At 32.0% G+C, this 24,856-nt stretch overlaps 2 protein-coding genes across 8 annotated transcripts in view; both read left to right on the top strand.

Moving 5' to 3' along the window:
* LOC143047985 (uncharacterized) overlaps nucleotides 1-24,856 on the top strand; it is a 291,101-nt gene that overhangs the window by 133,873 nt on the left and 132,372 nt on the right. The gene's annotated exons all lie outside the window — the stretch shown is intronic.
* Nucleotides 1-24,856, top strand: part of LOC143048010 (fringe glycosyltransferase-like) — a 52,435-nt gene that overhangs the window by 21,487 nt on the left and 6,092 nt on the right. For 3 of the 5 annotated variants that reach the window (XR_012969713.1, XR_012969715.1, XR_012969712.1), the window contains exons 4-10: nucleotides 7,182-7,350; nucleotides 9,653-9,701; nucleotides 13,383-13,425; nucleotides 17,240-17,299; nucleotides 19,662-19,809; nucleotides 20,135-20,220; nucleotides 20,667-20,737. Coding sequence is in view for 1 of the 5 variants with exons in the window: in XM_076221448.1 (XP_076077563.1) it covers nucleotides 9,653-9,701; nucleotides 13,383-13,425; nucleotides 17,240-17,299; nucleotides 19,662-19,809; nucleotides 20,135-20,220; nucleotides 20,667-20,737; nucleotides 22,228-22,250 (480 nt within the window). In the remaining 4 variants the exon portion in view is untranslated. Of the gene's footprint in view, nucleotides 1-7,181; nucleotides 7,351-9,652; nucleotides 9,702-13,382; nucleotides 13,426-17,239; nucleotides 17,300-19,661; nucleotides 19,810-20,134; nucleotides 20,221-20,666; nucleotides 20,738-22,227; nucleotides 22,277-24,856 lie in introns of all 5 variants that reach the window. The other 2 variants (XM_076221448.1, XR_012969710.1) reach the window with 2 other exon arrangements.

Below are 24,856 nucleotides of genomic sequence, written 5' to 3' on the forward strand. Positions count from 1 at the left end.
ATGAGATTTCATTTTTATGCCCCACCTACCATTGCCCCACCTACGATAGTAGAGAGGCATTATGTTTTCTGGTCTGTGCCTCCGTTCGTTCGTTCGTTAGTTCGTCCATCTGTGTGTCCGTTCGCTTCAGGTTTAAGTTTTTGGTCAAGGTAGTTTTTGAAGAATTTGAAGTCCATTCAGCTTAGTACACATGTTCCCCATGATATGATCTTTCTAATTTTAATGCCAAATTATAGTTTTGACCCAAGTTTCATGGTCCACTGAACATAGAAAATGATAGAGCAAAGTTCAGGTTAAAGTTTTTGATCAAGGTAGTTTTTTAACTTTAACTTTCTTAAACTATCCTGGGTTTGTACCAAACTTGGACAAAAGCTTGTTTATGATCATAAGATAGTATCCAGAACTTAATTTTGTAAAAAATTAAATTCATTTTTTCAGTATTTTTCGGGCGTCAATCAAATGTTGTCCGTGCATTAACTCATGAACCGTTCAACCAAAGCTTTTAAAATTTTAATATGTTGTTACTGACAACTAAATGAAGGTCAAGTTCAATAATGGCGATTTTGACTTTTACCGTTCAGGAGTTATGGTTCTTGAAAGATTGAAAAATGGTTTTTCCCGTCGTGTCCGTGCATTTACGCATGAACTGTTCTACCAAAGCTTCCCAAATTTTAATATGTTGTTACTGATGACAAAATGGAGGTCAAGTTCAATAATGACGATTTTGACTTTTACCGTTCAGGAGTTATGGTTCTTGAAAGACTGAAAAATGGAGTTTCCAGTCGTGTCTGTGTATTTACACATGAACTGTTCTACCAAAGCTTCCCAAATTTTAATATGTTGTTACTGATGACAAAATGGAGGTCAAGTTCAATAATGACGATTTTGACTTTTACCGTTCAGGAGTTATGGTTCTTGAAAGATTGAAAAATGGTGTTTCCAGTCATGTCCGTGCATTTTCTCATGAACCATTCAACCAAAGCTTTTGAAATTTTTATATGTTGTTACTAATGACAAAATAGAGGTCAAGTTCAACATGTTCAATAATGACGATTTTGACTTTTACCGTTCAGGAGTTATGGTTCTTGAAAGATCATAAAATGGCGTTTCCATTCACTTTATTGCATTTACTCATGAACCATTCAATCTAAGCTTTTCTAATTTTAATATGTTGATATTGATGACAAAATGGAGGTCAAATTTGATATTGACGATTTTCCCTTTCACTATTCATCAGTAATGGTTCTTGTGATATTGCTAGGACACAAATAAATGTTAATAAATCCGGTTTGCTGTCGTTGTGACAGCCTCTTGTTTTCCTTTTGTTTGTTCAGCCTGCGATTTACAGCAAAAGTAGGTGAGACACTGGGTTCCGCAGAACCCTTACGAATTTTTTCATTACAAATTTTATTCATCACACTATTAGTTATTGCTTTATGATATGGTACAAAAATCAACTAAAAAAATCAATTTTGTTTGCCCCCAGGTGACTTTTAATATGTTTATAGCATTGAAAAAGCTCCAAATTATCTCCCTTTGATGCAAAAATACATTTTTTTGGCATTAAAGTTGAAATATCTTTTTTAAATCATCGATGACCTATATTTTTTATTATTGTTTTCAAAAAGCTGTACATAAACTAAATACTTGTAAAATTTAAGCGATTTCTGTAATTTAGTTCTTTTTTTATTTCGATATTACCTCTTTTTCTCCTATTAGTTCAACAGTAAATAAGGACATTAACAAAAAATTATGCTCTTTTCAGAGGCAGATTGTTAGCGTAAATGAACGGTGACCCAATTTTTTTATTTCATTTTTAGCTCACCTGGCCTAAAAGGCCATGTGAGCTTTTCTCATCACTTGGCGTCCGTCGTCGTCTGTTGTCGTTAACAATTTTTCAAACATCTTCTCCTCTGAAACTACTGAATGGATTTGGATGAAACTTAGCATGATAGTTCCTTAAATTATCCTGCACAAAGTGTGTACTTCGATTTTTGATCCGTCAAAAAACATGGCCGCCCTTACTTTAAATAGAACATAGGGGTCAAATGCAGTTTTTGGCTTATATCTCAAAAACGAAAGCATTTAGAGCAAATCTGACATGGGGGTAAAAATGTTCATTAGGTCAAGATCTATCAGCCCTGAAATTTTCAGACGAATCAAACAAACCATTGTTGGGTTGCTGCCACTTAATTGGTAATTTTAAGGAAATTTTGCAGTTTTTATACGACCGCAAAATTTGAAAAAATTTTCGTCGTATATTGCTATCACGTTGGCGTCGTCGTCGTCCGAATACTTTTAGTTTTCGCACTCTAACTTTAGTAAAAGTGAATGGAAATCTATGAAATTTTAACACAAGGTTTATGACCACAAAAGGAAGGTTGGTATTGATTTTGGGAGTTTTGGTCCCAACAGAATAAGGGGCCCAAAGGGTCCAAAATTAAACTTTGTTTGATTTCATCAAAATTGAATAATTGGGGTTCTTTGATATGCCGAATCTAACTGTCATGACTGTGTATGTAGATTCTTAACTTTTGGTCCCGTTTTCAAATTGGTCTACATTAAGGTCCAAAGGGTCCAAAATTAAACTTAGTTCGATTTTGACAAAAAATGAATCAGTTAGGTTCTTTGATATGCTGAATCTAAAAATGTACTTAGATTTTTGATTATTGGCCCAGTTTTCAAGTTGGTCCAAATCGGGGTCCAAAATTAAACTTTGTTTGACTTCATCAAAAATTGAATAAATGGGGTTCTTTGATATACCAAATCTAACTGTGTATGTAGATTCTTCATTTTTGGTCCTGTTTTCAAATTGGTCTACACTAAAGTCCAAAGGGTCCAAAATTTAACTTAGTCTGATTTTAACAAAAATTGAAATCTTGGGGTTCTTTGATATGCTGAATCCAAAATTGTACTTAGATTTTTTATTATGGGCCCAGTTTTCAAGTTGGTCCAAATCAGGATCTAAAATTATTATATTAAGTATTGTGCAATAGCAAGTCTTTTCAATTGCACAGTATTGCGCAATGGCAAGAAATATCTAATTGCACAATATTGTGAAATAGCAAATTTTTTTTTAATTAGAGTTATCTTTCTTTGTCCAGAATAGTAAGCAAGAAATATCTAATTGCAAAATATTGTGCAATAGCAAGATTTTTTTTAATTGGAGTTATCTTTCTTTGTCCAGAATCAACTTAAATCTTTGTTATATACAATATACAATGTATATTCACTTTTTACTACCAACTGATAAATTAAAATAATCTTTACCATTCAGTGATAACAAGCAGTTTTTTACATCTTAATATTTTATGATGTATTTAAATGAGTAGTTATTGTTGCAAACTCCATTAGAATTTTTAATTGAGATTAGTTTTGGAATAAGGGAAAGGGGGATGTGATTAAAAAAATTGGGTTCAAATTTTCTCATTTGAAATTTCATAAATAAAAAAGAAAATTTCTTCAAACATTTTTTTGAGAGGATTAATATTCAACAGCATAGTGAATTGCTCTAAGAGAAAACAAAAATTTTAAGTTCATTAGAACACATTCATTCTGTGTCAGAAACCTATGCTGTGTCAACTATTTAATCACAATCCAAATTTAGAGCTGAATCCAGCTTGAATGTTGTGTCCATACTTTCCCCAACCGTTCAGGGTTCAACCTCTGCGGTCGTATAAAGCTACGCCCTGCGGAGCATCTGGTTGGTCATTATCTTGAATATCATTATAGATAAAGATAAACTGTAAACAGCAAAAATGATCAGCAAAGTAAGATCTACAAATAAGTTAAATATGACCAAAATTGTCAATTGACCCCTTAAGGGGTTATTGTCCTTTAATGACAATTTTTTCACAATTTGTTCATCATATTTGCTAACTTTAAAAAATCTTCTCCTCTAAAACTACTCAACCAAATTCAACCAAACTTCAACTGAATGATCAGTAGGGTGTATAAAATAAAGTTTGTGTTTTATTTTCTATTTTGTCTAAAAACATGGCCGTCATGGCTAAAAATAGAACACAGGGTAAAATGCAGTTTTTGGCTTATATCTAAAAAAACTCCAGCATTTAGAGCAAATAAGACGAAGTTAAAATATTTATTAGGTCAAGGTCTACCTGTCCTGAAATTTTCAATTTGCAATTTGCAAAAAAAATAATTTGTTGTGCTACTTCCAAAAAATAGAAAATATTCTGACCAGAAAAAAAACCATGTCCCCCTACAAGTTAAATGGTCCATGCCTAACTGTTATTAATGAAATCATTTAACTGTTTTGCTGTTATTGGAGCCCCTTGCCCCTTCTCAGCAGTGGAATAAATCCAAATCATGAATGAAGAAATTCGAAAGAATAACAATTTAATAATGTAACAATAACAATTTTATTGTTAAAATTCTTTTATTGTAACTATAATGTAATAAAAATAACGTCCTGCCCCTCTTCTTGTATGCATATTATATTGGAAGGAAACGTGTAAACATGGTAGAACTTGTATTTCTAATATTGAAGAATTGTTAGCTGTACATGTTTGCCTGGCATGGTTCAATATGTTCAATAAGGCATTGTTTACCAGGTGAGCGATTCAGGCTCTTGAGAGCCTCTTGTTCTATTAAGTATATGATAAAGTTCATTTATCATGTTTATAGAAAAATATAAAGAAATCATATATTAGAAAGGTTGAAATATTGGAGAGCCCCCTTAATATAAACATATTTTATTTGTAATCATCAAAGGGAATGAGACACAAGTTAAGACTTATGATGTCTTCTTTGGTATCTTTTCTTGTCTACATGAAATTTTATTTTGCTGTTATCACAGTCCAGGCAATTACTGAAAACTGTAATATTACTTTTTAGCTCACCTGGCCCGAAGGGCCAAGTGAGCTTTTCCCATCACTTTGCGTCCGGCGTCCGTCGTCCTGCGTCCGTCGTCGTCCGTCGTCGTTAACTTTTACAAAAATCTTCTCCTCTGAAACTACTGGGCCAAATTAAACCAAACTTGGCCACAATCATCATTGGGGTATCTAGTTTAAAAAATGTGTGGCGTGACCCGGTCAACCAACCAAGATGGCCGCCACGGCTAAAAATAGAACATAGGGGTAAAATGCAGTTTTTGGCTTATAACTCAAAAACCAAAGCATTTAGAGCAAATCTGACATGGGGTAAAAATGTTTATCAGGTCAAGATCTATCTGCCCTGAAATTTTCAGATGAATCGGTCAATCGGTTGTTGGGTTGCTGCCCCTGAATTGGTAATTTTGAAGAAATTTTGCTGTTTTTGGTTATTATCTTGAATATTATTATAGTTAGAGATAAACTGTAAACAGCAATAATGTTCAGCAAAGTAAGATCTACAAATAAGTCAACATGACCAAAATGGTCAGTTGACCAGTTTAGGAGTTATTGCCCTTTATAGTCAATTTTTAACCATTTTTCGTTAATTAAAGTAATCTTTTACAAAAATCTTCTCCTCTGAAACTACTTGGCCAAATTAATCCAAACTTGGCCACAATCATCTTTGGGGTATCTAGTTTAAAAAATGTGTGGCGTGACCTGGTCAACCAACCAAGATGGCCGCCACGGCTAAAAATAGAACAAAGGGGTAAAATGCAGTTTTTGGCTTATAACTCAAAAACCAAAGCATTTTGAGGAAATCTGACATGGGATAAAAATGTTTATAAGGTCAAGATCTATCTGCCCGAAAATTTTCAGATGAATCGGTCAATCGGTTGTTGGGTTGCTGCCCCTGAATTGGTAATTTTGAGGAAATTTTGCTGTTTTTGGTTATTATCTTGAATATTATTATAGATAGAGATAAACTGTAAACAGCAATAATGTTCAGCAAAGTAAGATCTACAAATAAGTCAACATGACCAAAATGGTCAGTTGACCCGTTTAGGAGTTATTGCCCTTTATAGTCAATTTTTAACCATTTTTCGTAAATTAAAGTAATCTTTTACAAAAATCTTCTCCTCTGAAACTACTTGGCCAAATTAATCCAAACTTGGCCACAATCATCTTTGGGGTATCTAGTTTAAAAAATGTGTGGCGTGACCTGGTCAACCAACCAAGATGGCCGCCACCGCTAAAAATAGAACATAGGGGTAAAATGCAGTTTTTGGCTTATAACTCAAAAACCAAAGCATTTTGAGGAAATCTGACAGGGGATAAAAATGTTTATCAGGTCAAGAACTATCTGCCCTGAAATTTTCAGATGAATCGGTCAATCGGTTGTTGGGTTGCTGCCCCTGAATTGGTAATTTTGAAGAAATTTTGCTGTTTTTGGTTATTATCTTGAATATTATTATAGTTAGAGATAAACTGTAAACAGCAATAATGTTCAGCAAAGTAAGATCTACAAATAAGTCAACATGACCTAAATGGTCAATTGACCCCTTAAGGAGTTATTGCCCTTTATAGTCAATTTTTAACAATTTTCATTAATTTGGTAAATTTATGTAAATTTTTACCAAATATAGTTCTCTGTTACTAATGGGCAAAGTTCATGATAGATATAATTGTAAGAAGCAAAATCGTTCAGTAAAGTAAGAACTTCAAACACATCACCATCACCAAAATACAATTTTGTCATGAATCCATTTGTGTCCTTTGTTTAATATGCACATAGACCAAGGTGAGCGACACAGGCTCTTTAGAGCCTCTAGTTTATATAATATTACAAGTAAAAGTAATATTACAAAAAATAGTAATATAATTCTTGTATTACTAAAAACTGTAATATTGTTATATTACTGAAATGTGAAATATAGTCTCTAACTAAATAAAACAGTAATATTACTAGAAAATGCCTATATTACATAGAACTGTAACATAAGGCTAAAAATCACTAATGCTGCCTTTAACTCGAGGCTGGAGACATCATGACATAGTTTTAGTATCAAATTACATGGTAAATAAAAGATGGATCAAAATCAGTTTCATCACTTCTGCAAAATCAGATAGAGACGCCAGAGCAACCAAATATGGAGATGGAAAATGCTACTATAGTACTGTTTTTTGTAATATTACTTTTACTTGTAATATTATATAAAAAAAGTAATATTACTGTTTTCAGTAATTGCCTGGACTATATCAGCAGGTACACAACACATTTAAAAATGCTTCAGTAAATAAAATATGATGATAGGAAATACAAATTGTAAATTGTCATCTTATCCTTTTCAGGAATTCAGATTTTAAACTACTGTTATTTTGGACCTTAAATTGGGAAGTCATATTGCAATGCTAAGATTGCCCATTTGCCCATTTGTGAACAAAAATTAAAACATGTGTGGCTTCAGGACTTGATATTTAAGTAGCAGAAGATATGAAATGGCGATTGATCATGGAAAAGGTAGGCGTAAAAAATGTTTTTTAAACTTTCTGCTCTGTGCAATTTTTTTTTATGAGACAAAAATTTATAAAAAACTGATAGAGGAAATAATTGTGGTATGTTGACTAAAATCCCTTTATGGCATATTAGTGGAAATAATTGAGGTATGTTGACTAAAATCCCTTTATGGCATATTACTCAAAGTATTAAAGGGTATATAACACTAAAGGGAGTTAACTCTATTAACGTCATTTTTTAATCAAATGCTAATAGTAAAAAAAATTCGTAAGGGTTCCGCGGAACCCAGTGTCTCGCCTACTTTTGCTGTTAATCGCAGACTCAACAAAATGAGGAAAAACATCAATAAAAATTTCCTTCTCGATACTGTCTGAACAGGTTGAGCACAAGTGGTGCTAGTCCTGTGTCTCTACGACTTCCGGTTCTTAAGTTTGGTATTGCATCATATATTTGATGATTAATTGTGACCTTGGTGAACTTTGAAATTGTCCCAATTCTTTTTCTATAATGTTGTCCTTCAACTGTAGATCATTTATCATTTAACAGATTTGAGATATCTATTGTTGCTGTAGAGATAATGCAGTGTAAAGTTTTGCCAGCGGAGGCATGTATTTCTGAATCAACAAGAGCGTACCTCTTAAAATGTTTTAGAAATTGAAGAGGTTAACATAGTTCTATGTTTGACCAAATACCAAAAACATTCCATGGAAAAAACGCCAAAAATTCAATTTGAAATTTTCAAGTTTTGCATTGACTTTGTAAGTTTCATAACTTCTATTTATATAGTTGATATTGCATCATTTTTTGCACTTTATCAAATGGGGTCATCTGATATATCAAATTGAAGGTCTAAATAAACTCTACTTAAAAATGAAAATTTTAAACCCCCTTTTCATCCCAGGAGGACGAGTGGGTTCATTTAGTGCAAACATTCAAATTTCTCAGATGGTAAGGTTGTCGCATATCAAATGAAAGAACATAAAGGTACATTTCAAATTTAAAATTGACGTCTCCCAAAAATGGGTTGGATGGGGTCATTGAGTGCAAAAAATAAATTTTCTTTTAAGATAGGGTTGTTGTATATTAAATGAAAGGTCATGATGTGTACATTGGAAATATCAAATCCCGACCTCCAAAAATTAGTTGGATAGGGTTATTAAGTGCAAAAATCAAACTTTCTAGAACATAGAGTTGTTGCATATCAAATGAAAGCTCATCTACTCTATGTTATTTATATCATAATTCCGATCTCAAAAATGTAGGCGTATGAGGTCATTAAGTGTTAAAAGTGGAAAGTTTCAGAAGGTATGCTTGTCGTATATCAAACGAAAGGTCGTACAAGGTACATTACGAAAACATCACTTTTACAGGAAAGACCTTTCAATTGTTTTACAAACAATTGAGATACTAGTTTTAATTTTTTTTTTTGTCTGAAGGTGGTACCCAACACTTTCACTTAAATTAATTTGGCTTGTTTAATTTTCATAAAACTTTGCCAATGCATTTACTTTGACCCTTTAACAAAAATATAAAAATTTTAAAAAATTTTGAACCAACTGTTTTGTCAGAAAAATTACACTGGTTAGGCTTAAATTAAAATATTGTTTGTTTGCCCTTTACCGACCGACCCTATAAATTCATTCCGACTGAAAATCTTTTATTTGTATTTACCAGCAATATTTTATTTTAATTATTTTTTGTTCCTACCGAAAATCTTATATTTGTATTTCCCGCTCAAAACTTTTTTACCGGAATCCACGGGTTTTATCTTCCCCGTATAAGGTTAAGTCCATGTGGTATCATGTGAGTGTTTGGCATGAACACTTGCATTTAGAGATTCAAAGCATTTGATTATTAAGGATGAACACGAATGCGGCCACTTTGTTTTACACGAAAACCGTCTAAAATTTAACTAAAATGCTAGAATTATGAGGATTTCAGTAATTTAGCATGACTTAATGGTGCTAGTACCGGATATATGTGCATTGTATTGTCAAAAAACAGCCCATATTTATGTAGCAGAAGCATTCTACTGTCCAATAAATAACTAAAGGTTTACATTTTAACAATTTTGTAAAACTGCTATATTTTGGGGCCAAAAAGGGGTCTTACTGAACCTACTCCTTTGTAGATTTAATTTTAAATTATAATCAATATAGTTTTTATATAATAATTTTTACATAATAATAAAAGTCATTGTATATATATGCTAGATGTGCAAAATACATCCAGCTTTTATGTCATGAACAAAATGTATTGTTTCATTCTAGTACATGATAACAGTTCTATATATTCTCCTTTTCAGACCTATATATTTACAGATAATGATTCACCCATTCCAGAAAATGTTCATGGTAAGTTTTTCTATAGTCAGGTATACATGGTATATACATGTTAATGTTACATGCATGAAGTTTGAGTTAAAAATTACTGTAATTTTTTTATCTTTTTTTTTACAAATTATTTTGGGATACAATGAAGTACATGTATGCTGATAAACAATAACATACCAAATGTAATTTATTCTTAAGCAAAATGCTTTTTATACCCCCGCTTTAAAAAGGGGGGGTATACTGTTTTACCTCTGTCTGTCCTTCCGTCAGTCAGTCCGTCCGTCCCATGAATATTTTTCGTCGCATTTTTCTCAGGAACTACAATACAAGGATTTCTGAAATTTGGTTTCAGGGTTTATCTAAGTCAGCTGTACCGTGTGATGCGTTTTCAGATTGATCACTTGGCAACTTCCTGTTTACCGAACACGTATGATTTTACACATGATAGCCAAGTTGAAAATTTTCGTCACATTTTTCTCAGGAACTACAATACAAGGATTTCTGAAATTTGCTGTCAGGGTTTATCTAAGTCAGTTTATACCGTGTGATGCGTTTTTAGATTGATCACTTGACAACTTCCTGTTTACCGAACACTTGTATGATTTTACACATGATAGCCAAGTTGAAAATTTTCGTCACATTTTTCTCAGGAACTACAATACAAGGATTTTTGAAATTTGGTTTCAGGGTTTATCTAAGTCAGCTACATGTATACCGTGTGATGCGTTTTCAGATTGATCACTTGACAACTTCCTGTTTACAGAACACTTGTATGATTTTACAGGTGATAGCCAAGTTGAAAATTTTCGTCACATTTTTCTCAGGAACTACAATACAAGGATTTCTGAAATTTGGTTTCAGGATTTATATAAGTCAGCTATACCGTGTGATGCGTTTACAGATTCATCACTCGACAACTTCCTGTTTACCTAACACTTGCATATTTTTACACTATTAATATTATCCACTTGCAGCGGGGGTATCATCAGTGAGCAGTAGCTCGCAGTTTCACTTGTTTCCCTTAAATTTATCATGTTTGTAAATACTTTAAAGTTAAAGGTTTATCAACAAATCAACTTCAAAGACTTTTAAATTAAAACACTATTCATGCTAATTGAAAGAAACCTTAGAATTTGCTTACAGCTTCAATTTTCAGAGAAATTACCCGCTGTTAATGTCTGTTGGGTCAATACCTTAGAGATTTGATATGATATGTCAGCATGTTAGAGGTTTAATGATGATCATGAAAGAAGTTTAATTTCAGTACATTTTTCCAGTCAGACAAGAATGCCGTCTCGTCACTTTCCTGACTGTAATAGAACATATAAACTCTCTTTAAAGTACATCTTTGTCCTAAGGGGAGATAACCTCTTGTCTGATCATTTTGTTCCTCATCATTCAAATTGGATTAATGCCATCTTCCCTTTAAAGGAGTATGTTCGATAAGGTCCTAAAATGGCCCACTTTTTTAGCGTAAATTTCAAATTCGGATTTATTGACCAATATCACGATAAATTATAGCTAATACATTGACTAGATAGGATATAAGCCATTTTGTTTAAAATTTTACGTTTCTGCGTTTCATTATGACGTCACAAGTTGTACTCATATTGATTTTTCACGAAAAAATCAATGAAAATGGGTAAATTTCCAAAGATTATTTGACAGGAAACATAGAGCGCATACGTGAACAACAAAGATCTTTTAAAATAATGTTTGTGAAGACATTTAACATGTCTTATTTGAATATTAAGCTTGTCGACGCCTGCGCTCTATGTTTCCTGGTCCTTTATTTGGTTGAAATCCCGCTGATTTTGTCAAATTTCACCAAAATACCTTATCTTGACCGTTTTGGAATGTAAAAATCGTTGTGTTAGAATTAAACTTTGACAAAAACAGCTCTGTTTAACTTTTTCACATGTCTTTAAGGCAACTTAAAACAATTACTGTCTTGTAACCATGAACTTTATAATTGGGGCCAAATATTGAACTTACCGAACTTACTCCTTTATGTCTGATTGTTATAGCTTAAGGTCAGACTCGTAATCATTGTGGTATATCAATGAATCAATGATATTTCACTTCATACACATGTATGTTAGCCCCCCTTGTATTGAGGAAAGTTCTACTATTGTACAACATCCTATGCATGTGTTTAAATTTATGCTGAATTATAAACAGGTACATCCTTTTAAGTGTTGTATTTGATTAATCTTTCAGATATCCTTTGTTTTAATTTCAATAAATGCAAATTAACCATTCTTAGGGAGGTACCATTTGATTTTTATGGGGGGGCTAGGATGAAAAATTTTGTCCTGCATTTTTTAGCTGTAATCTCTGTCCTGCCTTTTTATTTTTCACTCTGTTTGGTCCTGCTTTTTTTTTTTTTAGTTTATCCTGACTTTTTTTTACCTAAATTGTCGTCCTGACTTTTTTTTTTTGCAATTGTCTCATCCTGCTTTTTTTTTTACTCAAAACTCCTGTCCTGCCTATTTTTTTCAAATTTCATCCTAGCCCCCCCATAAAAATCAAATGGTAGCTCCCTTAAATTGTATAGTCTAATGATAGTACAAGATTAGTTATTCTATATTGAACAAAGATACTTATCTATTGTCAGCCGTCATTGGGTAAAAACGACAATTCAAAGAATTCAACTTTATATATAACTTATATAAGACAATGGTGTAGATTAAAAATTACACCACTCCAGACCCTTTTGTTTTCCACAATTAATATTGCCAATAATTAACAAGTTCCGCGTCGAATCCAATGCCGATACCTATAGTATATTCACCTGTTACCTATTACCTTATGTGTACGTTCCGCATTTGACAGGCGCACCACCAAACAGTGTATTTAGGATTTTGCTATATATACAGGTTATAATCACAGGGTTGACACTACTAAATTCAATCATTGTCAAATTGTTCCCTAGTGTAGTATTTTAATCAGTAAGACTTTCTAAGATAACAATACGAATACTAAAAATCTGGACCTAAAATAAGGCGTACAGGTACAGTTTTTAATTAGTAAGCGGGCATGACGTAAAACAGCAAATAAAAGAATTCAACTTTATTTACAATACTGTTGATTGAAAAATACTCCATTCCAGGACCTTTTGTTTTCCTAATAATTAATATTACCAATAATTGATAAGTCCCAGGTCGACGGGTTCAAACAGAAAAATTTTGAAAGCAGAGAAAACTGTGTATCTTATAATCGGCATGACTTTATCAGATGACAATACCTAAGGCTTACACATAGTTATATATTTTAATTCAGTCACGAACCCGCGATATCACAGGTGTGTTCTAGTATATCAATTAAAATGACGAGATTTTCTTTTATCATATATGTAATCATATGGTAACTTAATTTAAGATTATTCAATATAAACCTGATAAAGATCTTAGAACTGTGGATTCATTTATTTTTTGGGGTATTTCAATCTGGTGGTTTGTCAACATCTACATACAAATCGATAGACAATGTTGAACATTTAAACTTGTTACTTTTACTGATGTAATCCAATGAAAGTGTATCTCTTGAATTATCATGATTATACTGAATCCACAGTATACTTTGATGGGATATCTGTCCTTATAATTTTATTTAGACCAACTTGAATTTAGAATAAAAATCTGACATGTCTGAAGAAAAAAAAGAATTATTAGCATAATCTTTCTATTTTCTTTTTTTAAGCTGATCATTTCATCAACACGTTTTGTGCAGATTCACATTACAGGTAAGTACTTAGATTGAAATGTAAATATGATCAGAGAAATGTCAACTACATTATATCAACATTCTTTATGCAATTTGAGAACACAATTTCAGTGTATTGTCATTTCTTTCTTCTTGGAAAATAGTTGAAATTGCAATAGTTACAGATGTCAAGTTTTCAGAAAAAAAAGTGTGAAATTTTTTATCTGAAATTTAGAATTATTCCAAGGTTTAGGGTAGCATGACAAGATTTACAAATAAGTTGTGTATATTGTCAGCCCATTCGTTATAGTTAAACTTATTCCCCTCAAATGAAGATGATTTTGTTACATTTTTTAGTCAGAATGTTGGTCATGAATTAAAATTTTCTTAATTTTAGTCTATAATGTTGGACAAAATATAGCTTGCAGCCTGTAATTATTTTTCAATCTCTTTATAAATCTTTTTGAAAAAGTAAAATCACAAAAATACTGAACTTAGAGGAAAATCAATTCGGAAAGTCCATAATCATGATAATCACATGGCAAAATCAAATAACAAAGCGCATCAAAAACGAATGGACAAGAACTGTCATATTCCTGACTTGGTACAGGCATTTTCAAATGTAGAAAATGGTGGATTAAACCTGATAGTATAGCGCTAACCCTCTCACTTTAATGACAGTCTCATCATTTGAAATAGTCATTTTATTTCAATTATGTCTTAATCAGATTTTGGTAAATTATTTGATAATGATAAATATTTGTCTTCAAACTGAAACAATAAACCAGTGATACAAAAACTGCTTTTATATGCATTTTATTTATGTGTCATTGAATCCCAGTTGACCCACATATAACTTGTGCAATACGCACAGGATGATTCAGTAAAATTCACCCCTTTGGGTTTAGTGTAAATTACAATAACACAGATGGTTACTCATTTTCTGGTGATTTGAGATAACAACACTGGTATATTACTGTTTAATATCTAGGGAGATTTTTCATAGTGTATTACTGTACAAACCATCACTTAGTTCAGAATCCCAGGACCTGCATTTAGGAATGTACATATAATGCAACAAAGATATTTCTCTATTATGGAAGTGCAAAAAGAGCCGCAGATTCTTAGAGTATTTTGTTTAGTGAAATAGGATTTTCGAGAAAGTTGTTGTTTCAGCATCATTAAAAAGGGCGGTTGATGAAATCATGGGGGTGGTATCACTTGGCTGAGTGGGGCGTATGACATTTGCGCCGATTTAGAAAATATTCATTCTTTCATTTGGGCCGATTTCATTTTTTCATTTGCGCCGATTTTATGTTTGCTCCTAATTCAGGCGCGTAGCTACGTTTACGTCAAAACGCCCGGGCGTACACTTGAATTTGATAAAAAAAAATCTACAGAAAATAGAAAGAACTTGTAAGAAGCACATCAGCTCAATTTCTTTGTCAAAACTTTGTCTAAATCCAGTCATGGACTGATAAACTTTTGCGATGAACATTCCAGACGAGGACCAGTGTCCAACAGAAACTTTTACGATATCAAATATTGCACCTGAATATCTCTGAATATGAATTATTACATGTTCAATTTATGAACTTTCATTTCTAAGTTGCAACATTCCAACAGCACCTGCATGCGGGGTATATATCTCCCAATTGATATGATATTCGCGTGCTTGCACATGATTTCCTATCATGATTTTCTTGGTAGAGGATTGCTGCTCACAAGGAAGCTATTAAACCAAGAGTTCCAAATGGTGAAATGAAATAATCCCTTCGTAAATTTTACGGACGTCATCGCGAGTTGTTTGACTGTTATGAAATAACCGTTTCAATAATGATATCGGATATGTCCTTACACCGTAACTACAATCTCCTTCGCTTTCATGAATGTGACCTACCGAATAAGACTATTTACCGAACATGAGCAACACCACGGGTGCCACATGTGGAGCAGGATCTGCGTATCCTTCCGGAGCATCTAGGATCACCCTTAGTTTTTTGTTGGGTTCTTGTTGTTTATTTTTTAGTTTTCTGTGTTCGATTTAGAGTGTGACTGTCCCTCTGGTATCTTTCGTCCCTCTTTTACGAAATTTGGACATAAAATATGTGGGTTTGTTGGTTGAGTGCTTTACTCCCACAGCTCTTTTTGAATATGTTTTTAAAGTTACTGGTTTTGACATTTTTTCTAAATCCAATAGCCAATATATTTAAAAAAACAACATGAATATTTAACATAACAAATAAACCATTAAGATTCTAAAGTATGCTGCTACTGATGAGTTTTTAATGACAGAAATGGTATATCTTTAGATTCCGGTTCGCTCCCTAGTTCTAACCCACTACAGCAATTGTTTGACATTTACCCGTTTTGGTATCTTGAATTCCTCGCCAAGGTTCGGGCGTACACGTAAATATGACCTAGCTATGCCACTGTAATTAGATTTACAGGTACGTTAATACTTGTACATGTACTATACTATATGATACCACTGGTAAAATCTGGTTCATTTATGTTAATTTTGATTCATATTGTTCTGGAACTTCGTTGTAACATGATGGACATATTGCACACTGAAACGAGCCAAAAGAGGGCCATAGATATTGGAAGGTTAGTTAATGTCCTGAAACATAACAACATATCCTACAAATGTACCATAAAATCGTGTAAAGCCAGAGTCACCACAGATTCTATTGTCAAAACACAGAACGAGCATAATCATGTGGCAGATGTCCAAAAGACACGGAGGCTAAAGAACTATGGGTACGGTCAAGGAAAAAGTCTGGAAATGTATCTTGTAGGCCTTCTTCCACCTCCCCATGGTGATTCATTAAATTTGTACAAGTGGCTAACGGAAGAGGTCTATAATGATAAATGAAAAATAACATGACTTGGATGGAGAGTTCTCTCATTGGCACTCATACCACATCTTCTTATATCTGTTCACCTGTAATTTACCTGTAAAAATATCGGCGCAGTTGAAAAAAAAAATTGGCGCAAATGAAAGAAAAAATCGGCGCAAATGCAAAACGCCGGCTGAGTGGTCTAAGTAGTAATACTACTGTACTATTAGCTTGTCAGATTACTGATGTTGTAAGGTCTAGTCCCACATTACTAGGATTGTAAGTTTTCCTACCAAAGGTTGGTGGCATGGTTCTCTCTAGGCACTGGCTTCCTTCACCGATAAAATCTGACCATCACCCGATAGCAATAAAGTGCTGAAAGTTGTGTTCAACACCAATCAATTTACTAAGTTAAATCTGATCAAATTATGTAACATTGATATTTTCCTTTGCATCTGTCTTGTATTGCTGAAGTCAAACGATGTGGAAGGAAAGACTAATACATTTAGGTTTGCACTTAGAATACACTTTTCTAATTTTCACCTTCTTATTCATTACATTTCTGAAATCTTAGGGTCATGTGAATTTTTGTTTACCTAAAATTTTACTGATAATTCATGCAAATGATGTATAGTTCCTTACTTTCTGATAATATTGTGTGACTAATTTCTTTAAAACAAGAAAGATCCCTGAGAAACTTACTATCACTGAACTTTGCATATTGCCTGTTATATATAATTAGTAACTTATCATTTTTGGTTATCAAGTTACCTCCCTGTTAGAGGAAGAGTGTAATGTGAAAATATTTTCAGTTGTTGTGCATTGTTTAATTTTACAGGAAATTCACAAGTCATAAATACTGGGTTGAGCACAAAAACATATGAAAATAACCGTCTACCATCATGTATTATATATTGAATCAGGGTGGGAAAAGATAACCCACATGACGATTTGCAGAACTCCATGTACTCTATCCACAAAAATGATCCAATATTCTTTTTTCTATTTTAGACAAGGATTGTGCTGTAAGATGGCTAGAGAATATGACATCTTCATGGAAAGTGAAAAAAGGTATATTAATTAAAAAAGAAATAATTAAGACATGCAGTTGATGAAATAAGTTGATAACTTTCTAAATGATTAACAGCAAATCAAGATTAATTTGTTTCATCTACACTGACCTAACCTGAAACATTCTATTTCCAAGAATGTTTTGTTTATTGAATTAACATTATAAACTGCCAATTTTAGGACTATATGAAGATAATATTTATTGCCATGTATGACATCATCATCATATTTTACTCAAGAACTATCTATCATTTCCCTTAAATTTGATATCAAGCTTCATGTGAACTTGTTTGACCCTAAGGTTGGATGGGGGATAGGAATACGGTCACTTGGGTCTTCTTCTGACAAGCGGTACAACCCTTCAAGGCTTGCCAGAGTTGGGTGTCCTTTAGCCTGCGCAAAATATCTGTCCCTAATCAATTTACATATACCTGCATTTTCCAGTGATAGCCCAAATTTCACTCACCTTCATCCCAGACATCATTCTTAACAGAACCCGATTGTATTAATTGTTAATCTTTTCTCGTCGTGAACATGAATGAAATATTTGCCACTGAATATTAAGCAACAAAAATTAAATCAATCATGTGAACTTGTGGTACCATGCATATGATACATTTTGAAGTCAATCAGTCATCAATTCCATGTTTACCAAATACTTAAAGCTCACATTTCAACTTGATAAATTCTGCTAAATATACATAAAAATTTGTAAGGGTTCCGCGGAACCCAGTGTCTCGCCTACTTTTGCTGTAAATTGCAGGATCAACAAAAATGAGGGAAAAAATCAATAAAAATATTCTGCTTGATACCATGTTTGGATTGTAGGAAGCTTCTGTCCAAGTTCCATAAAAAATCCTGGATAGTTTATGAATCTAATAAATGTTTTAAAAACTTTAACTGCAGACTGGATGTAATGTTAACTGGAAGAAAAACTAAGTCCATTTATAAGTAAAATACAGATACACAGGTACAAAATATTAAAAAAATGTCCTTCTAGATACTAGCTTTTGATCATAAACAAGCTTCTGTCTTAGTTTGGTACAAATAAAAAATAGTATAAGAAAGTTATCAAAATTTAAAAAAATGAGAGTGAATGTGTTGTTTCCTGGCAGAAAAAAGTCCATTTAAAGTAAAATATTATGGAAAAAATGGATTTGTCATTTTACAGAATTTACTTCTGGATACTATCTTATGATCATAAACAAGCTTCTGTCCAAGTTTGGTACAAACCGAGGATAGTTTAAGAAAGTTATTAAAATTTTAAAAACTACAACCACAGAGTGATGTAATGTTTTCCCGCAGAAAAACTAAGTGCATTTATAAGTAAAATACGGAAAATTTACTTCTTGATACTGTCTTACATGTCTTATGATCATAAATAAGCTTCTGTCGAAGTTTGATAGAAATCCAGGATAGTTAAAGAAAGTTATTTAAATTTTAAAAACTTTAACCACAGAGTGTATGTAATGTTTTCCCGCAGAAAAACTAAGTCCAATTATAAGTAAAATACGGAAAAAATGGAATTTTATTTTCACAAAATTTACTTCTGGATACTATCTTATAATCATAAACAAGCTTCTGTCCAAGTTTGGTAGAAATCCAGTATGGTTTAAGAAAGTTATTAAAATTTCAAAAACTTTAACCACAGAGTGAATATTTGTGAATGCCGCCGACGACACCGACCACGACGGAATGTAGGATCGCTTAGTCTAGCTTTTTCGACTAAAGTCGAAGGCTCGACAAAAAGGAGAACAGGGATAACCAAAATGCACAGACAATTAATACCTCGGAAGAAAAAAAGAAAATATTCCACATAATGTATGACTTAAATTTCTTCTACAACAAGTGAGACATTTTGTAAACAGAACACATTGTGTAACTTGTATCTTCAACATGTGACAAATTGTGTATAGTTTATACACTGACACATTGTGTAACTTTTAACAGATAACATGTACACAACACATTGTGTAACTTTTAACAGATAACATGTACACAACACATTGTGCAACTTTTAACTACAATACAACATGTACATGTACAGTAACACATTGTGTAACTTTGTACAACACATAACACATTGTGTATCTTTTATCTACAACACATATCACATTACACATTGTATAACCTTTATCTACATCACATATAACACATCATTAGAATTGTGTAGCTTTTATTCACAACACATAACACATCTACAACAAATAAAGCAGTTTGTAACATATCTACAACACAATATGAACACTTATTAAACATTTTGCAGGTGGTTTTGTCATGTAAATGATTCTACAACAAATAAAGCATTTTGTAACTATTATCTACAACACAATATGCTAACACTTTATTAAAAATTTTGCAGGTGGTTTTGTCATGTAGATGATGATAACTATGTGAATGTACCAGCTTTAGTTGGGTTTCTGCAGCAGTATAACCACAGTGATGACTGGTATTTAGGCATACCAAGTATAAGTCATCCAATGGAAGTACTAGACAGAGCTAACCCAGGAGTAATTATATTGCCACTTTTATATTCTTTTGAATTGCTTGGATTTAAAATTTAGTTTGAACTTGTATTGACGTTAGTTGACTAAAACCAAGAATGACTATGAAAATCACGCATATTTTTAAACTTGAAATCTAGCCTTATGTGTAGTAAATTAGATCTATGTGAAATCTAATAAAAAAATCAGTATGTTGTTTATTAAATTGGGAAAGCTTTACAAAGCTTTAAGCAATCCAACATTTTAAAAACAGAAATATATGGATGATTATCATCATGTATAGTCTATATGTCCCGTATGGTAGATTATTTATAAAACCTTTATATTACAGCAAAAGTTGGCATTTTGGTTTGCAACTGGAGGTGCAGGTTTCTGTATAAGCAGAGGTCTAGCTGATAAAATGGTACCACATGCTGGGTAAGATATATACCTTTAAATATTATTTGTATGGATCAATTTTTAGGACCATCAAAAATTGGAATAAGAATTTTTCAGTGGTGAGATTCTTAAAGATGTTTGAAGATCATTGTGACAGTAACCAGACTAAAGTACATTTATCATTTTACTGCTGTTTCAAAGGAATATGATACTCAGATTTACCTCTATATGACACATTTCTGTCATTTTATGAACAACTTTAAGTCATGCTTTCACATATATATATATATATATATAGCACCAAGCTTCATATACTCATGTCAAACATTGTGACAAATTTTGTTCCATTGACGTTCTACTACCTATTTGACTAAGACTTGTATCTATAAAATATTTTCTAACATAGATCGTCGATTTGACTAAATGATCACCATAAAAAAAGATATTCATTCTTAGTATGTTTAATTTTAACTTTATATTTTCAGAGGAGGAAGGATAATGACAACAGGAGACATCATAAGGTTACCAGATGACTGTACTGTGGGATATATCATAAGTAAGTGTCTCAAAAAATCAATAATTCTCATTTCTGTACATACATGACCATGATGACATATATTAAAAGTACAAAAAAAAAATAAAAAAATACTCTAACAGATTTAAAATACAAGGAAAATAATGTTGGCCTGTGAAGCCTATGAATGCACCATCAGTTGAATCTTCCCTTTTAACCGTTTATGTCCTTTATGCTTTCCATGACAATATGCTATCTGACTTTAGTTTGTCTCATCAATTTTTCTGAAACTCTTACACAATGCTAAGAACAAAAACACAAATTTTAGGTAGTGAGTCATTTGCCATTCTAAAGAAATGCCTCTTTTTAAATTGGAAAATTGCAAAGCATGAATGGGGCATTCGTGACACATTCTTTTTTTATTTCAAAATAATTTTCAATTTAGGATGAAAACGCTGCATATTGCAATCTAGAATAGCTTTGAAGCTTGCTTGCAAATTATCATTGTTTATATGATAACCGATCAATTTTAAAAACTAATTGTCTATTAAGTTGTTAAATAATACTTTAAAATTGAAATACACTTGCTATCTTCAGAAAATATCACTTACATTTCTCAATTCTATCTGACACTCAATTGCAAAATAATAGCAATTAGGTTAAATTACCAGTTCTAAAACAGAAATTTGGCAAGTTTGATTATGAACATAATGACATGCACATGTATTTAATGCTGTTCTTCAGCTTAAAGTTCCTAATATACCTTTAACTAAGAAAAGGCACAAACATCAACACAGGACGAATGAAACTTTTAAACACAAATTCATAAGAAATTCTTCATCTAAACCATACAAAATTTGTTTGTATAGACACTGTGATACTGTACAAACTTCTTGGACACTTTTCTAATTTAAATATTTATATTGTCTAAATATGAATTTAAATATAAATGTGTTATTGAATTTATTAGAACAGGAAAAAGAATAGTAAGTCTGCTGACAGTGAAGTTGTTTGCTGTTGTTTATCATGTGTTTTATGTCTGTAAATTTAATGTTTGCTTTATTTTCAATTTACTGCATGTTGTTCATTTGTTGTTTATTTTTTTAATAGTTTCAACTGAAATCTTGTTTATTATTCTGCAGTGTCTCATACTTTGACTATTTACATGATTAAGTTACTGTGAATTCATTATTTTAAGTGGTTTACCATTTTTTGTGGATTTCATTGATACAGGTTAACCTGAAGTTAAAGATATAAACATTTTCTTTAGGCTTTTATGCAGAATTGAGCAATAACCACAAAATTGAATATAATGAAAAAAAAGGCAAAGTTTCTTTCAATCCACGAAAATTGGTATCCACAAAAATAAATGTTTCTATAGTACCTGAGTGATTTGCTTTAACATTATCTTTTTTTATCATTACATGTATTTCATCATTCTAAAATAATCATCATTGAACAGATAGGGAAGTCATGACTAAAATTGAAAACTACTACATATTTTAATGAAATATATTTTATGTGTGCAACAGGAGAATTTGATACCAGAATATGATCCCAGTCTAGATGTAAAGCTAAGGGGTATATGATTAATAATATTGAAATGTCTTATTTTTACTCTACAACCTGTTTTGAGAGGATCCTTTCTTCTTTCAACTTAAGTGGGACTGCTTTTCTTTTATTTTGGATCTTTTTGTCTTTTAACTTTGGAAAAGGTTTTAATACTTTTATTATGATTGCATTTTGTAAACACTCCAGTTGAAATCCTTGGTACAGTTGGTGGTAGAATAATTTTAATAGGGTACCAGTAGATTCTAATACTCACTTGCACTCATTTATAAAAAAATTACCTGTTTATAAATCTTTTAATCGACAATCCATTTACACATATTTTCCAATTTGCTAAACAGGAAATCCAAGAATTCTGTATGTTTCAACACCATCTAAATAATCTATACTTTTAAAGAATTTTACATTTATCTATGTTTGTACACCACAAGAAAATATGCCATTATATTTTGCGTCAATTGTAAAAATCAGTTGCTTCTTTTAGATATAAATGATGTTTGGGGAATGTTTTTTTTTTACTTTTTAGCTCACCTGACCTGAAAGGTCAAGTGAGCTTTTCCCATCACTTGGCTTCAGTCGTCTTACGGCTTCGGTAAACTTTTAAAAAATCTTCTCCTCTGGGCCAAATTTAACCAAACTTGGCCACAATCATCATTGGGGTATCTAGTTTAAAAAATGTGTCCTGTGATCGGGCCAACTAACCAAGAAGGCCGCCATGGCTAAAAATAGAACATAGGGGTAAAATGTAGAGTTTGGCTTATAACCAAAGCATTTAGAGCAAATCTGACATGGGGTGAAAGTATTTATCAGGTCAAGATATATCTGCCCTCAAATTCAGTTTAATATTGTCAATTTTATTAGGCTTGAATAGTGAAAGTATTTAGTTTTATTAGGTTAACATGGTTAAGAAGAAACACTTGTGTATATTTGAATGAAAAAGAATGATTTCAAAGTTTTTGATACATGCTTTTTTCAGTTGGTTTCATTCTAATGACTTTATGCGTCCGTCGTCGTCGTCAGTCATCCTCATTTTCGTTTATTTTTACAAAAATCTTTTCTGAAACTACTGGGCCAAATTTAATCAAACTTGGCCACTATCATCATTTGGGTTTCTAGTTTAAAAAATGTGTGCGGTGACCCAGCCAACCAACCAAGATGGCCCCCATGGCTAAAAATAGAACATAGGGGTAAAATGTAGAGTTTGGCTTATAACTCTGAAACCAAAGCATTTAGAGCAAATCTGACATGGGGTGAAAGTGTTTATCAAGTCAAGATCTATGTGACCTCAAATTCTCAGAGGAATCGGACAACCAGTTGATGGGTTGCTGCCCCTAAATTGGTAATTTTAAGGAAAGTTTGCTGTTTTGGTTATTATCTTGAATATTATTATAGATAGAGATAAACTGTAAACAGTAATAATGTTCAGCAAAGTAAGATCTACAAATAAATTAACACGACTAAAATTATCAGTCGACCCCATAAGTAGTTATTGCCCTTTAAAGTCAATTTTTAATAATTTTTTATACGATTTTGTAATCTTTTACAAAAATCTTCTCCTGAAACTTCTGGACCAATATAACCAAACTTAGTCACAATCATTATTAGGGTATCTTATTTAAAAAATGTGTGCGGTAACCCAGCCAACCAACCAATATGGCCAACATGGCTAAAAATAGAACATAGGGGTAAAATGTAGATTTTGGCTTGAAACTCTGAAACCAAAGCATTAAGAGCAAATATGACAGGGATTAAATTGTTTATCAAGTCAATATCTATCTACCCTGAAATTTTCAAATGAATTGGACAACAGGTTGATGGGTTGCTGCCCCCAAATTGATAATTTTTAAAGAAATTTTGCCGTTTTTGGTTATTATCTTGAATACTATTATAGATAGAGATAAACTGTAAACAGCAATAATGTTTAGCAAATTTTTGTGAATTTTTACAAAATATTATCTTTTGTAACTAAAGGGCCAAGTTTATTATAGATAGAGAAAATTGTAAGTTGCAAGGATGTTCAGTAAAGTAAGATCTACAAACACATCACCATCACTAAAACACAATTTTGTCATGAATCCATCCGTGTCCTTGTTTAATATGCACATAGACCAAGGTGAGGGACACAGACTCTTAAGAGCCTCTAGTTAACATAAGTGGTGTTTTTTCCATCTATAATTAATAATTTAAACTGATTATCATGTTTTCTTTGCTAAACTCCATTTAATTAAACATGATCTAACAGTTCTGAAATTTTGAAATTCTTTTTCTTTTTTCTTTTTTCTTTTTGAATTTCAACAACCATAACTTGTAACATGTGTAATGCATATATATAATGATTTTTTCTTCTTCAAAAGATTACTGAAATTAAATTTACGTTAAAATATAAATCAATTTCAATAAAAACAGATTTAAGTACTTCGTTATTTGTATAATGAGCATATATTCATGTATTTTATTTATGGTATTTTTTCCATAACTTACAGTATTATTATTTTTTAACATGAGACCAGAATGCAATATCTATGTTTCTTCCATTACCTTTACATTTTTGCTAATAATTACAGAATATTACAGAAATAAGCTAAATATATA

Source organism: Mytilus galloprovincialis, chromosome 1 (assembly GCF_965363235.1).
Source record: "Mytilus galloprovincialis chromosome 1, xbMytGall1.hap1.1, whole genome shotgun sequence".
Taxonomy (NCBI): Eukaryota; Metazoa; Mollusca; class Bivalvia; order Mytilida; family Mytilidae; genus Mytilus; species Mytilus galloprovincialis.